A 13,842-nucleotide genomic window follows, 5' to 3' on the forward strand; every position below is an offset into this window, starting at 1 on the left:
GAACTTCATGTGAGGGTGAAAAAGTTCCCCACAAAGACAACCTCTCGCAACAGGTTCAAGTTAATTTGTGGCAATGACCAAGAGAAAGCAGCTTGCTTGAAAGTGACATGTGAGCTGTGCTTCATATATCACTACACTATTGACTGAATACATCTTTTTCACTGGTAGCTCTGTTGAAAGGTAAAGCTACAGTGCACCTCACTGCTGCTGGTGGGAAAGAGTGATGGGAATACTCTTGCTCACCTCTTGAAGAGCAGGATGGCGATGACTATGATGATGATGAGCACTACGGCAAGAACAGGGCCCATAACCCAGAGCATCTCAGGCTGGTCCATACTGGGCTGCATAATGTTTTTATCCTGCACGATGATGGGGTCCGAGTATGGGCTGGCCGAGAAGGTCCGCTACAGAGAGAGAACGTCTGAGTTAGTCCACAGAGAAAAAAATCTTGTGTATAAATAACTCTTATATTTCTATATCCTTTGCTGAAGGCAGCATTGATTTAATCAATATAAATATAAGTATAAGTACAATGTAAAAACATGTATGTACACAAAAAGTGCATTGTACCAAATGATTAATTAAAATGTAAGTACACAGTAGTTAATGCCACTTAATACAAAGTGGGACCCAGTTCTGGTTCTGGAGCTCTGGAATTCACAATTTTTAAAATTCCCCCTAATTTCTGGTTTTGCAGCACGTTTTAAATTCAACTACTTAAATGAAAATAAAAATTGCACATAGCAGATCCTCACATCTGTCTCCATATCAGGCTAGGTTTACATTAACACGGTTCCTCTTAAACCCTGCCATACACACATTCACCTTTGATAAGTTGAACCTCTGCGAACATGTGACCATGTAGAGGAAGAGGAAAGAGGAATTTGTGTGAGAATAACAGAGGGAGAGGACCTATGCACTTTGATAAATGGAATCTGAGGACATGAATCATATCCTCTTCATTAGTACACTAAACCATGGTGATAGTGAGCTGGCTTGAGGAAGGGAGGGAGTGACAGGAAGAAAAAAGAGCCAGTATAAAGGGACATAAATGAGACGTCTCCCCCTGTGCCCTATTCCATGCACGCGCCATGGGACAGGTTCGAATTTTGCCTCACAAACCGCCTGTTCTAAAAAAGAAACAAGGAAAAAGAATGAAGGAAAGAAAGGAAAGTGAGGAAAGACGGGCTTGTCACTACCACTCCCTTTGTCTGCGTTGGGAGAGGCCATCCACGTGGACACTATTTCCCTAATGGCCAAACCCCTTCGCCTTCCCTCTCTTTCTTTATCTCTCTTTCTCCCGCTCCATCCCGTCACACAGAGCGGGGCACCATAATCCGGATCACTTGCTCAGCTCAGCTTGACATGTCTAAGAGCGCACAGATATTAATTGAAGAGATAAGCAGGATATTAGCTGGAGGAGAGTCATGAAGTCATGAAGACGTGTTATCGTCAATGCTCCCGGTGGTTATGTATGTGCGATGTACTGGAAATATAACTTTCAATGCATAATTGTAGCTTCTCTTTATCAACCCTGCTGAAAAAAAAACTAAAAAACAGGTCAACATCTCAAGCTAGGTTTTGGAACCTCTTTTTTTTGCAGGTAAAACGTTGGCTACCAGCTTTAACCAACTTAATTTACCAGGTTTTTATTAGGTTCGCCAACTACCAGTCAATTTGATCAACCCAGTTTAACCATGTAAAACCAGCCACCACCTTTTGTGCACAATCATGTAGAGCAGGATTCTGGACCCAATGAGAGTTCTTAGTGGGCGGGGCTACACAGAAAAAAAATAATTCTAAAACAGAAATCAAGTAACCAACAGAATGTTGTATTATTAGCTTAGTCAGTTAGGGCAAACATTTTGATCATTATGGAAGAGATTTCAATGCTTCTTAAAGCATCTCAGCTGGTTAGGAGACAGTTAAGCTTGCTTTTCTAGCGTAAAGAAGATCATTTCACCATCAGGGCAAATCTCTCATACTTCATCCCGAAAAAAATAAAATAAAAAAATATTAATCAAAAATAAAGAAAATAAATCAAAATAAGTCCATTTCTAAATAAACTATTATATTTCTCTCTATTTTGTCATTTATACTTCTGCTCCGGCTTCTTTGGTTTAACCTCAAAGCTCTGCACTGCAGCACTGTGAATACTGTTTGTTCGCTTCTGATAAATTGCTTGTGATTTTCCTCATTTGTGAGTCGCTTTGGATAAAAGCTTCCGTTGAATGATGAAATATAATGTTAAATGTACAATTAGCCACATTACTGTATTACATTAATGAGAATGTCATTTTCTCACATTACAGTAATGAGATTTTGAACATAAAATGGCAACTTTAATGGCCCTAAAAATAGGCCTCTTTTTGTGTAATAAAACATGAGCTAGACATTTCTTTGTGAGATTTACCCATCAAAGGGATTCAGAAATCTTGTTTTTATTCATTTTCAATGCGTTTTTTAGTGATGCTTCAGAGGTGAATGAAAAGACAGCACTCTGCTTCCTCTGGAGCTTTAACACAATGTGAGTATGATGTGTTAAAGGCAGTTAACTCTCACTAATGTGTTTCATATTTCCTACAGACAAGAACAAAACAAAAAGAGAGAAAAAAAAAAAAAAACACAAGAAAGCTGAATACTAACTAACGCAAAATCCATTGAGCGGATAAGGATGGGTGTGCATCCTCAGGCAGAAGAGGAACGGGAACGGTTAATGACATCATCTCAGCGCTGGGGTCTCAGTGCGTGTATTCTGCTAATGTAAATACTTTATCTGGCGGAAACAGCTCGGCCGCCACAGGCCCTCCTTCCTAACTCCACCTGCCAGCTGATGCTCTCTCTTTCACCCTTCCTCCTGGTTCTGCTTTTTTCTTATGCTTCCTTCTTCAAAAGTTCACTGTTCTCTAATGCTCCTTTTCCTCTGAACATCTCTCTTCTTTTTTAACCTGCCAAAGTACTGTCTCTTGCTCCCATTTAATACATCTTAAGCTTGCTTGTCTGCACTTGTTTAAACAGACTCGATCTCTCATCCGATTTCACACTGCTCTGGGCTTGTTTATGTGCCATGAGTGAAGCTTGTACAAAGCTAATATTCAGAGCTGAAGAAGAGCAGATGACGACTAACGCAAAATTTTTAAATCCCAAACCTATAATATATATTTGTTTTAATGTATACATTTAATTTTTTAAGTATAACGATTAAGTGTATTTGATTTGGTTGATTCATTAATTTAACATTGATGGTTATTACTACTATAATCAAATAACATTTGGTCACATTTTATTTGGTCGATTTCATGCTTCATGCTCCATGCTCTATAAAGGCCCCGTGCTGGAGCTCAGATCATATCCAAGCCGTTCATTCATTTCTTATGACAGCTCGGCAGCAGGAGAGCTACTGGTGAGCCAGATCAGAAGGGCACAGCTGCATTAGATGTGGGGCGTTGGCCATTCCTCTGAGATATTATTCTCTCGGCCAAGGACAAACGACTAGACACACTCATCTAATCAGTCTCAAATCATCAGCATGCTTGGTCAATCCCCATTAGTTAGAGAGGATTCCAGGTATGGTCTCAGCAGATCAGGGTCATCCAGTGGAAGCCCGAGGGAATAAGTCAGGCCAGAATGGTTGTAAGAGTTAAGGAAGGGGAAGCAGGGCCTTTAAAGTGCTGAGTGAGGAAGTTATCATCCTCTTCTCATAAAACATGGCAGACAGACTAATGCGTAAGCTTTAGGGATACTTGAGAGTCAGCTTCAATGGAATCAGGACAGGCCTCTGTGCTACCAAAGCCCTGCCACGCAAATCCATTCTCCTGCTCTTTCCACAGAGCCAAGATGAAGGAGTTTAAAGTGCCATACACTGCTGACGCTATCATGAGAGGAAATTATGAATATTTATCCAACTGGTCCTCTGGAGGTCTGGGCTATAAGTTTCAGTGATGATTATTTTCATGGCTGTGAGGGCGCCGAGTTGGAATTTTTTGATTTGTTAGAGAAGCAGATGGAAAAATGGAGCTGAGGGAACCAGGGAGGCGTTTAAGCTAATGCTTGTTCGACAAACAAAGCTTATTGAGCTTTGCTGCTTATTAGGACAAAGCTTTGGTAAGACTCACAGAATAACTGCTTGTCTGCATGCAACTCAAGCAGACATTTTCAAAGAAGCTGAAAGGACGAAGATAAAAGACACCAAATGTACAAATGAGCCTGTACAGTTTGATAAACTGTAGTACCTGCTTCTCATTGGCAGTAACAGGGTATTGGTCTTTGAGTTCGGCCATGACAAAGCACTGGTAGTGTTGGTTGTTAGGAAGGGGACGGTTGTAGAAGCCATTGTACGTCTTTTCGTCTCCCAAGGTGAAGGTGTCTGGGAGGGACTGCAGCTTTGCGGCGATGTATGGCCTAACAGTGTCCGTGTGACGTCGTCTCCTGAGAGCAGCTCCCGCACTAGACTCCAAGAGCTGAGGAAGAGTTCAGAAAGAGATGAATTAGTGCAGGACAACAGACATAAACACCACATGTTCTCAATGTTAAATGGAAAAGTAATGCTTTGTTTGTCAATACCTTTCATTTTAATTGCCTGTAAATATAAAACTATTAATTATACAGAAGCTCTACAAATTATTAAGTGGTCTATTAATTATTAATTGGTCATGGAAAAGTTTATTTATTTCAGTTATTCAACTCAAATTATGAAACTTGTGTATTAAATAAATTCATTGCACACAGACAGAAGTAGTTTAAGTCTTTGGTTCTTTTAATTGTGATGATTTTGCCTCACATTTAACAAAAAAAAAAAAAAACCAATTCACTATCTCAACAAATTAGAATATGGTGACATGCCAATCAGTTAATCAACTCAAAACACCTGCAAAGGTTTCCTTAGCCTTCAAAATGATCTCTCAGTTTGGTTCACTAGGCTACACTGGGGAAGACGGCTGATCTGACAGTTGTCCAAAAGATAATCATTGACACACTTCATAAGGAGGGTAAGCCACAAACATTCATTGCCAAAGAAGCTGGTCATTCACAGATTGCTGTATCCAAGCATATTTACAGAAAGTTGAGTGGAAGGAAAAAGTGTGGAAGAAAAAGATGGACAACTAACCAAGAGACCCGCAGCCTTATGAGGATTGTCAAGCAAAATCTATTGAAGAATTTGAGTGAACTTCACAAGGAATGGATTGAGGCTTGGGTCAAGGCATCAAGAGCCACCACGCACAGACGTGTCAAGGACAACGTCAGAGGCATCTTACCTGGGCTAAGTAGATGAACTGGACTGTTGTCCAGTGGTCCAAAGTCCTCTTTTCAGATGAGAGCAAGTTTTATATTTCATTTGGAAACCAAGGTCCTACAATCTGTAGGAAGGGTGGAGAAGCTCATAGCCCAAGTTGCTTGAAGTCCAGTGTTAAAGGGGAGGGGGGGGGGGGCATACTGAGTTTTTTACACTGTTAAAAAGTTGGATTCCCATGCTAAACATGGACAAAGTTTCAAAAATTAAGTTGTACGTTTGAAGGAGTATTTCTGTTCCAAAAATACTCCTTCCGGTTTGTCACAAGTTTCGGAAAGTTTTTTTCGAGTATGGCTCCGAGTGACGTTAGATGGAGCGGAATTTCCTTATATGGGTCCTGAGGGCACGTCTGCCGGAAGAGCGCGCGCTCCCGTATAGCACAGCACTGAGAGCACAACAGACTTCACTGATCAGAGCAAGAGCGTCGCGAAATGTCACAGAAGAAGTGTGTTTTTGGTTGCCAGGGCAAGACAACCCTGCACAGATTACCAAAAGAGAAACAGCATTAAGGGACCAGTGGATGGAGTTTATTTTTACAGAGCATCAAGTGTGCAAGTGTTTGTTCCCTGCATTTCGAAGATGCTTGCTTTACAAACAAGGTCCAGTTTGACGCCGGATTTGCACATCGTTTATTTCTTAAGGATAATGCAGTCCCAACGAAAAAGGGTCACGATCGTGTGTTGGAACCGCATGCGGTGAGTAAAACTGCTTCAAATATCTCTGTGTTATTAACTTAGCTATCGGCGTGTAAGCACATCAAGTAAACAACACGCGATGTTGTCATCAAACTGCATGAGTAAAACTGCTTCAAATATCTCTGTGTTGTTAACTTAGCTATCGGCGCGTAAGCACATCAAGTAAACAACACGCGATGTGAAAAAAGACGACAAAGTGGAACTTAGTCATTTTCCAAAACTGCTAAGCAAATATATACAGTTTCAGTAACGTTACATACCACATAGAGACGTTGTTGCTGATGCTGCTCTAGTTAAATTTCAGCCTCTGGATCTGATTCTGGATCATAAATATACGCTGAATCTGACTGTTAGCCATGGTTTGTTTTGGTTGGTTTTGTCCTCCCGGTGTCACAGTTTGCAAACGCTCTCAACGCAAAAGCCTACTGGTGCTTGTGATTCTTTAGCTCCGCCCACACGTCACGCCTCCAGCCGGTCGTGTTTTTCCGGGAAAAATCGGTACAGACTATCTTTCTCTTATGAATATAATAAAACTAAAGACTTTTTGGAGTTATGAAGGATGTAGTACTACTCTATAGGTACTCAAGATTAACAGGATATTGAGTGAAAACGAGCATTTCACCCCCCCTTTAAGTTTCCACAGTCTGTGATAATTTGGGGTGGAATGTCATCTGCTGGTGTTGGTCCATTGTGTTTTTTGAAAACCAAAGTCACTGCACCCGTTTACCAAGACATTTTGGAGCACTTCATACTTTGTTCTGCTGACCAGCTTTTTGAAGATGCCGATTTCATTGTCCAGCAGGATTTGGCACCTGCCCACACTGCCAAAAGCACCAAAAGTTGGTTAAATGACCATGGTGTTGTTGTGCTAGACTGGCCAGCAAACTCACCAGACCTGAACCCCATTGAGAATCTATGGGGTATTGTCAAGAGGAAAATGTCAAACAAGAGTCCAGAAAATGCAGATGAGCTGAAGAACACAGTTAAAGTAACTGGGCTTCCATACCACTTCAGCAGTGCCACAAACTGATCAACTCCATGCCACACCGAATTGAGGCAGTAATTAGAGGAAAAGGAGCCCCTACCAAGTACTGAATACATGTACAGTAAATGAACATACTTTCCAGAAGGCCAACAATTCACTTAAAATGTTTTTTTATTGGTCTTATGAAGTATTCGAATTTGTTGAGATAGTGAACTGGTGGGTTTTTGTTAAAAGTGAGCCAAAGTCATCACAATTAAAAGAACCAAAGACTTAAACTACTTTAGTCTGTGTGCACTGAATTTAATACATACGTTTCACAATTTGAGTTGAATTACTGGAGTAAGTTAACTTTTCCACGACATTCTAATTTATTTAGATGCACCTGTATTTACTGGGGTATAAGCCAGCAAAAAAACCAAAAAACAAACAAACACCTGATTATATTTTCTTTTATATTTAACTGGAAACTGGAATATGTTTAGTAATAAATCAGCATTTTAGAATGATATCTGAATGACCATGTGACACTAAATTCTGGAGCAATGTTTGCTGACAATTCAGCTCTCCCATCACAGTAATACATTACTATTTTCAAAAGGTTTACAGGCCTAGAAATCACATTTTTTAAATTCCCTGATATTTACAGGTTTTCCATTACCCTGGTAATTATTTTAATGGTAAAAAAAAAAAAAAAAATCAGGAATGGCTCACCTCATCCAGCTCCATCTCGTCAGGATTGACCAATTTGCGAGATGATGAAACTGACCCCGGCATGACCACAATGTAGTACCACCTATACAGAAAACAACAATATTAGCAAATGTACCTTTAGTACTCTCGAATGCACTACAGCAGCTCGAACAAGTGTCACTATTTACTGTATGCCAGAAAAGGTTGTAGAGTTTAGCTGGTGGGAACTGAAAGCGGCCCATTCCAGGTGTGTGAATGTGTAGAAAAACTGATGAATTTCTCCAGTTAATTATCTCAACGCTACTGGTTTTAGATAATCAGCTCTATCTTTCAGAGAGCAAGTGAATGGAACACTGTCAGATGGACATAACTTTGGGAGAGGGGTTTTCAGCTGCTTATAAAAAGACTGGGGCCGAGGCTTTAATTTGGCTGGTGTCTGATACGAGAGGAATTTTCAAAATCAGCTCTAAGAAAAACTCTCTCGGTGCTTCAGAGCTCCGCCATTACTGGAAAATGAAGCGCTGCATCTGACACGAAATCCCACATCAATCAGCGCTACTCCAAATGCCAATCTTCTCCAAGACTTTCTCATCCTCAACACCCTGGTAATCTTTTTACCAATCAAAAAGGCACTCTAGGGCACAGCTCTGTTCTCCTCCTGGGATTGGCAACAAGCTTCTTCTTTTTTTTTTTTTGACCACAGTGCACCAGCTCTGATTTTGTCAAAGGCCAAGACATCAGAGAATAAATCTCCCAGCTTGAGGTTCAGTCACAAATTAGTTCATTTATTATAGGGAATGTAATTGGCTGTGGAAAATCGTGACTCACAAACAACATGTTCCTCTCAAAGGACAAAAACAATCTCCACTTTTCTTCCATTACCTCCTCATTCATGAAAAATTAAGTGTTGAAAATTACAAATAAACATAAGTGTCCTTTTTCATGTATAAATTATGAAGACACATTTAAGTGGTACGATAACTGAAGGGCCTCCACCCATCATCATGAGCTCCTGTAAAGAGCACTCAGCTGTAATGATGGGCTCTCTGTGGCAAGAACATCAGAAACAAAGCCACGTGTCTGCTTTCTATGAGCAGGATGTGTTCATCTCCTCCATCTTGACAGCCTGCACTCTAACTGGGCTCAAACCAAGACTTCCACATATATCTCCCCTTCAGCTAAGATAGAAAACAGCCCGTCTGCCAGCACATTATCCGCTATTGATTTCTACGTGTTCCATCACGACTCATTCATCAGCACACAACTTGTTGGAGAATGAAGTGAAAACATGCCGATGTCCCTTGAGCCTGACAAGGACCTTCTGGTAGTTGGAAAAATCTGGCACTTGTCAGGAGAAGGTCAAATGTAAAGCTGAATACAGTAGGATGACGTTACTTTGGATTTAAAAGCAGCTGGAATCTGCAGCGTTGGCAGGATGGCTGCTTGCTGAGGTGGGGAGATTCTGTCTGAGATTTAATTGGTTGGGGGGGGGGGGTAATTGCATGATAATAGTGTGTGAGCTACACTGCAGAATGGAAAGCATGCCGTCATTGGGCTGCAGGCATTACTTTGGGCAGTGTCACTGTATCCAAATGGATTAAGGAGGTTTAAATAGAGGGGAAGGAGTTGTGCCCAACAGTAAAGTGATACCTTTATCAAATCAGCTAATTAACTTATGCTGTTTTATACAGATATCCCATTTTCTTTACATTCAATCAATCAATGAATCAATCAATGAATCATTCAATGAATCAATCAATGAATAAATCAATGACTCAATCAATTAATCAACCAATCTTTTTTTTTTTTCTTCTTATTTTTTCACTAACTAAAAGCCTAACTCTTTTTATTTGTCTGATTACTAGAGTACTAACCTGACAGGAGATGTGGTGGGCACTTTGGGCAGGTTGATGGTGAGTTTGCCATTGCTGGTCTGGTCTGCTGTGTATAGGACAGGTTTAGTTTTGAACAGGTCAGGTGCGGTACGAATAGAGACCTGCTGCTGAAGGCCACCAGCGCTGTTTCCCCAGCTCATCAGCACAAAGGAGTAATTAGTGTCCGGCTGCAGTCGCGTGATCAGCTTCCTCTTAAGGTTGCCCTGGACTTCCACACTCTGCTGGTTATAGAGGATCTACAGGAGGGAGAGGTTCAATTTCACTCAGTTGCATGGCTCACTAAATCCAATTTTTATTCAGTGCTGCTCCTAATAGTCAACAAGTCATTAGTCGACCACAAGAGTACTGTTCGGCCAAAATTGTATTAGTCTTTTTGGAAGCTGAACAGCAGACTGCTTACTTGCTCTTAAAATACTCCCTAATTTTCGTATATACAGATGTGAGTAATACATCTTTCAAATCTGTAAAGGCTATGTTTATTTGTGTGCACTCACAATACCGGGCTTTTGTAAAATAATGAAACCAAACAGGATCTGCTTACTGCCGTCTCGGCCTGTGAACTTGAACACGAAACTCTGAGTATATCTTTGCTTTACAGATATTAAAAATAAATCTAAAGACGCGTGAAATGTATACTTTAAACCAATTCAAATGGAGTTCAAAATCTCATATTATGTACTGTATTTTCCGGACTATAAGTCACACTTTTTTTCATTGTTTGTCTGGTCCTGCGACTTATAGTCAGGTGCGACTTATTTATCAAAATTAATTTGACATGAACCAAGAGAAATGAACCAAGAGAAACCATTACTGTGCTCAATGCTGCTCAAAAGTGCTCCTGTAGCCTACACTAAGCAGCATAGAGTGCCCTCTCCCTTAATGCAGTCTTCTTACTGTTTTTTTCCTGAAACATTCATAATCATTACTTTTGCCGGTGTGCTGTGGCAAGCTTTATGCATGTACTTGAGCACTTGTTAGGCTATGTATGCAATTAAAGGCTCATTATAATGATTTAAATGGTTTATTAATCAATGTGCGATTAGTTGTGCAATTAATTGACTAATGATTGTGACTAGTTGACTAACCGTGTGCGATTAGTTGACTAATGCTTCAAAAGAACGACTACTAGTCAACCAGAAAAATCCTAAGCCGAGGGCAGCCCTAGTTTATCAAAGAACTTGATTGCATAAACAGACTTTATCTCCACACAGCTGCTTTTGCGATGGAAACCATGTGCTGTTTTCTGGGCTTGGCCCATCAGGACATTACCGTTATGGTTTTACACCAGTTGCTGGCATATAGAGATGCCACACAGACTGTCTGTCAAGTTCACTGTAGACCAGAGACCGTTCTGACAGACTTTCCACAATGTTTCTGCATACTGACCAATACTGTGACTTGCAATTACTAAACCACATTTACAGAATCAGCACTTAAAACCTTATAGATAAGATTAACATTCACATCTGTTACAGTGTAATCATTATGTATGGGGATTAGACAATTATACAGTTAGTAACTCCTAAGTGCAAGCCTATAAAAAGGGTATACAAATAAACATAAATGCTTGTAAAGAATATATTTTAATGCAAGAAATGTTTTGTCTATGTTCGTTAATGGGGTCTTACCTTAAAAGGCACTTCTGGTTTATAATTTTCTGGCACCTCCCAGGTGAGAAGGACAGAGGTTTTCATCACAGCTTTGACACCAAAACGTGTGGCAAATACTATTGGACCGGGGATAGGGATAGGGATAGATAGATAGATAGATAGATAGAGAGAGAGAGAGAGAGAGAGAGAATACAGTTTGAATTATCTTGAAGGTAACATTTAAAACAAAACAGAGCTTCTGAAATAGTTCATATAGGAACTGTTCACTGATCTCTGTGAAATTATTGACTGCACTAAAGTGCTTATAATATCTGGTTCTTTTATCATTTTTAATAAAGAAATTAAGCCCCTGTCTGAATACTTCCTATAAAAGCTGGTCTTTACAATGGAAAATCAGCTTATTTGTTGAGAAAAATATGAAGAAATAGTGCTATAATAAAATAGTGATAAACCACCTCCTCCTCCAACAGGAAGCTTAAAACTTAGTTTTTAAATGTATTAGATTTATTTTAGTATTATTTATATATTATTGTAGTACTTTTAAGTTTTTTTAGTTATCCTGAATTATCTATTTTATTTGTATATTTTAGTTTTCTTTTTCATTGTAGTTTTTTTTTTTTTTACTTTAATAAAGTTTTTGTTTTAGTAATTACAGTACTTCAGCTTATTTTAGGTTGTTGCCAAGTCAACATTTCACAATTTTTCTAAATGTATTTAATATATATCTTTTTAAAATCTAATATTTATATTTTAGTTAAGCTTTTTTTTTATTATCAAAAAACTTTAGTTTTTAGTGTTCTGTTCTTTCAGTTATTTTCAGAAGTTTAATGTTCACAAAGTAAAAAAAAAGAAAAAGAAAACAAAGGCAGGATTTTTCCATTTGCCTTAAAAAACAGACCACCCAATGTGAAGATAATTGGATTTTTTTTCATAATGCACATTTATCACAATGTAAGCATGACAAAATGGCTATGTTATGTCAACCACTTGTTGGTTATCTGGTGATTTTGTTTGTGACAAACAAACAGTGGACAGTGGCTTTCAAATGTGTTAAGACAGAACTTAACATGTTCTGGTGTCATTTTCTGGACCCAATCTTTCAAGCAACATGAATAGGTGTGTAGTATGAGGGCCTTCATGCACCCTATACACAACATCATTAAATAAAGTGTATAAGGTGCATTATAATTATGTTACAGTGCATTGCAACTATCTTTGGGGATTGACACAGTAATAAATTACACCTCAGAGGGATAAAAGGATTTCTGCTTTTTAAGCGATTTAACGTAAGCCATGCAGTCTAAACACAAACCAGGTGATGTAGACATGGTCCTGCTCTGGATACTAGGACTTATGGGACCCCCTCCCTTGCTGGTGAAGGCTTGCACACGGATATCATAGGTGGTGTCTGGCCGAAGCCCCTGGATGGTCATCTGAGTGTCAGATGTGCGATTGGTGCCGTTCTGTATGTTGTTGATGTCACGGTACATCACTAGATATTGTATGATCCTGCCGTTGCGCTCAGAGAGGGCCGGGGGGTCCCAGGCAAGGCGGGTGGTGGAGGTGGTCAAGCCCACGACACGTAGGTTGAGGGGAAACCCACTTGGCACGTCCTCTGGTGTGCTGATCTCTTTTACATACTCCTCTCCAGCTCCCGCCCGGTTTCTGGCGCTCAGGTGGAAGGTGTAGGTGGCACCCTTGTGCAGTTTTGTGGCGGTGTGGTGGTCGTCGTTGCGTGCAAATTCACGGACTTCATAGTTTTCATCCTCCACGCGCTTGTACCGCAGTCGGTAGCCAGTCAGGTCACCCACCATGTCCTTAGGAGGCTGCCACTGGATGAGGGCCGTGTTCTCAATAGTGGTGCTGATGATCATGGTGGGTTTCCCAGGCACTGCGGGGGCAGAGTGAGAATATGAAAAAGCATTGTTAAAAAGAGCGTAACACCACATGCCACCATTAGGTATCAAATAACCTGCCTTAAAAGTGTTTCCTCTTTTATTTGATATCAACTGTCTAAAATATCCTCTTATTCTGGCAATAAAGACCACCTATTAATGGCAAGTAGTCCATTAAAAACTTTATGGTTTCTACAATAATATTATTTGCTTGATAATAAGGGTTAAGCACAACTATTTTTCAACATTGATAATATGAAATGTTGCTTGATCAGCAAATCAGCATATTAGAATGATTCTGAAGGATCATTTGACACCGAAGACTGGTGGCTGCTGAAAATTCGAAAATTACGTCTGCAATGTGATGTATTTGTAGGTAAATCAGGACATTCAGTAGAATATAGCATTTTGTGCCACCAGTTGAGAACTAAAGATATATCAGATGTCAATGAATCCATAAAAAAAAGACCAGAAACATGCAATGGGAAATAAACAGAATTAATTATTAAGTCAAATGAAGGGAGAGAGTGAGTTTCTACCTGCTCCGGTGGTGGTGATGACTTTGGCTTTGCTGCGTGCCCCATCACCCCTGGTTGTGTATGCTGCCACGGTAACGGAGTAAGATGTTTCAGAGTGAAGTCCAGTGATCACAGCCTCCTGTGAAACAGAAAGAGCATGATCCCTAAGATGCTAAGACAGCTTTATCTAGAGACGCCCTCATGCCATCCCCACTGGCAGACACTGATCTTAAACCCTCCAATAAACCACACACCCCCGAAGGC

At 40.0% G+C, this 13,842-nt stretch overlaps 1 protein-coding gene across 10 annotated transcripts in view; it reads right to left on the bottom strand.

Moving 5' to 3' along the window:
* LOC128026610 (receptor-type tyrosine-protein phosphatase F) overlaps positions 1-13,842 on the bottom strand; it is a 210,817-nt gene that overhangs the window by 25,604 nt on the left and 171,371 nt on the right. For all 10 annotated transcript variants that reach the window (XM_052613859.1, XM_052613886.1, XM_052613871.1 and 7 more), the window contains 7 exons: positions 13,600-13,717; positions 12,478-13,056; positions 11,184-11,281; positions 9,535-9,791; positions 7,682-7,763; positions 4,233-4,460; positions 244-404 (listed from right to left, as the gene is read on the bottom strand). In XM_052613859.1, coding sequence (XP_052469819.1) covers positions 244-404; positions 4,233-4,460; positions 7,682-7,763; positions 9,535-9,791; positions 11,184-11,281; positions 12,478-13,056; positions 13,600-13,717 — 1,523 coding nt within the window. The remainder of the gene's footprint in view (positions 1-243; positions 405-4,232; positions 4,461-7,681; positions 7,764-9,534; positions 9,792-11,183; positions 11,282-12,477; positions 13,057-13,599; positions 13,718-13,842) is intronic.

This window comes from Carassius gibelio, chromosome A2, assembly GCF_023724105.1.
Source record: "Carassius gibelio isolate Cgi1373 ecotype wild population from Czech Republic chromosome A2, carGib1.2-hapl.c, whole genome shotgun sequence".
Taxonomy (NCBI): Eukaryota; Metazoa; Chordata; class Actinopteri; order Cypriniformes; family Cyprinidae; genus Carassius; species Carassius gibelio.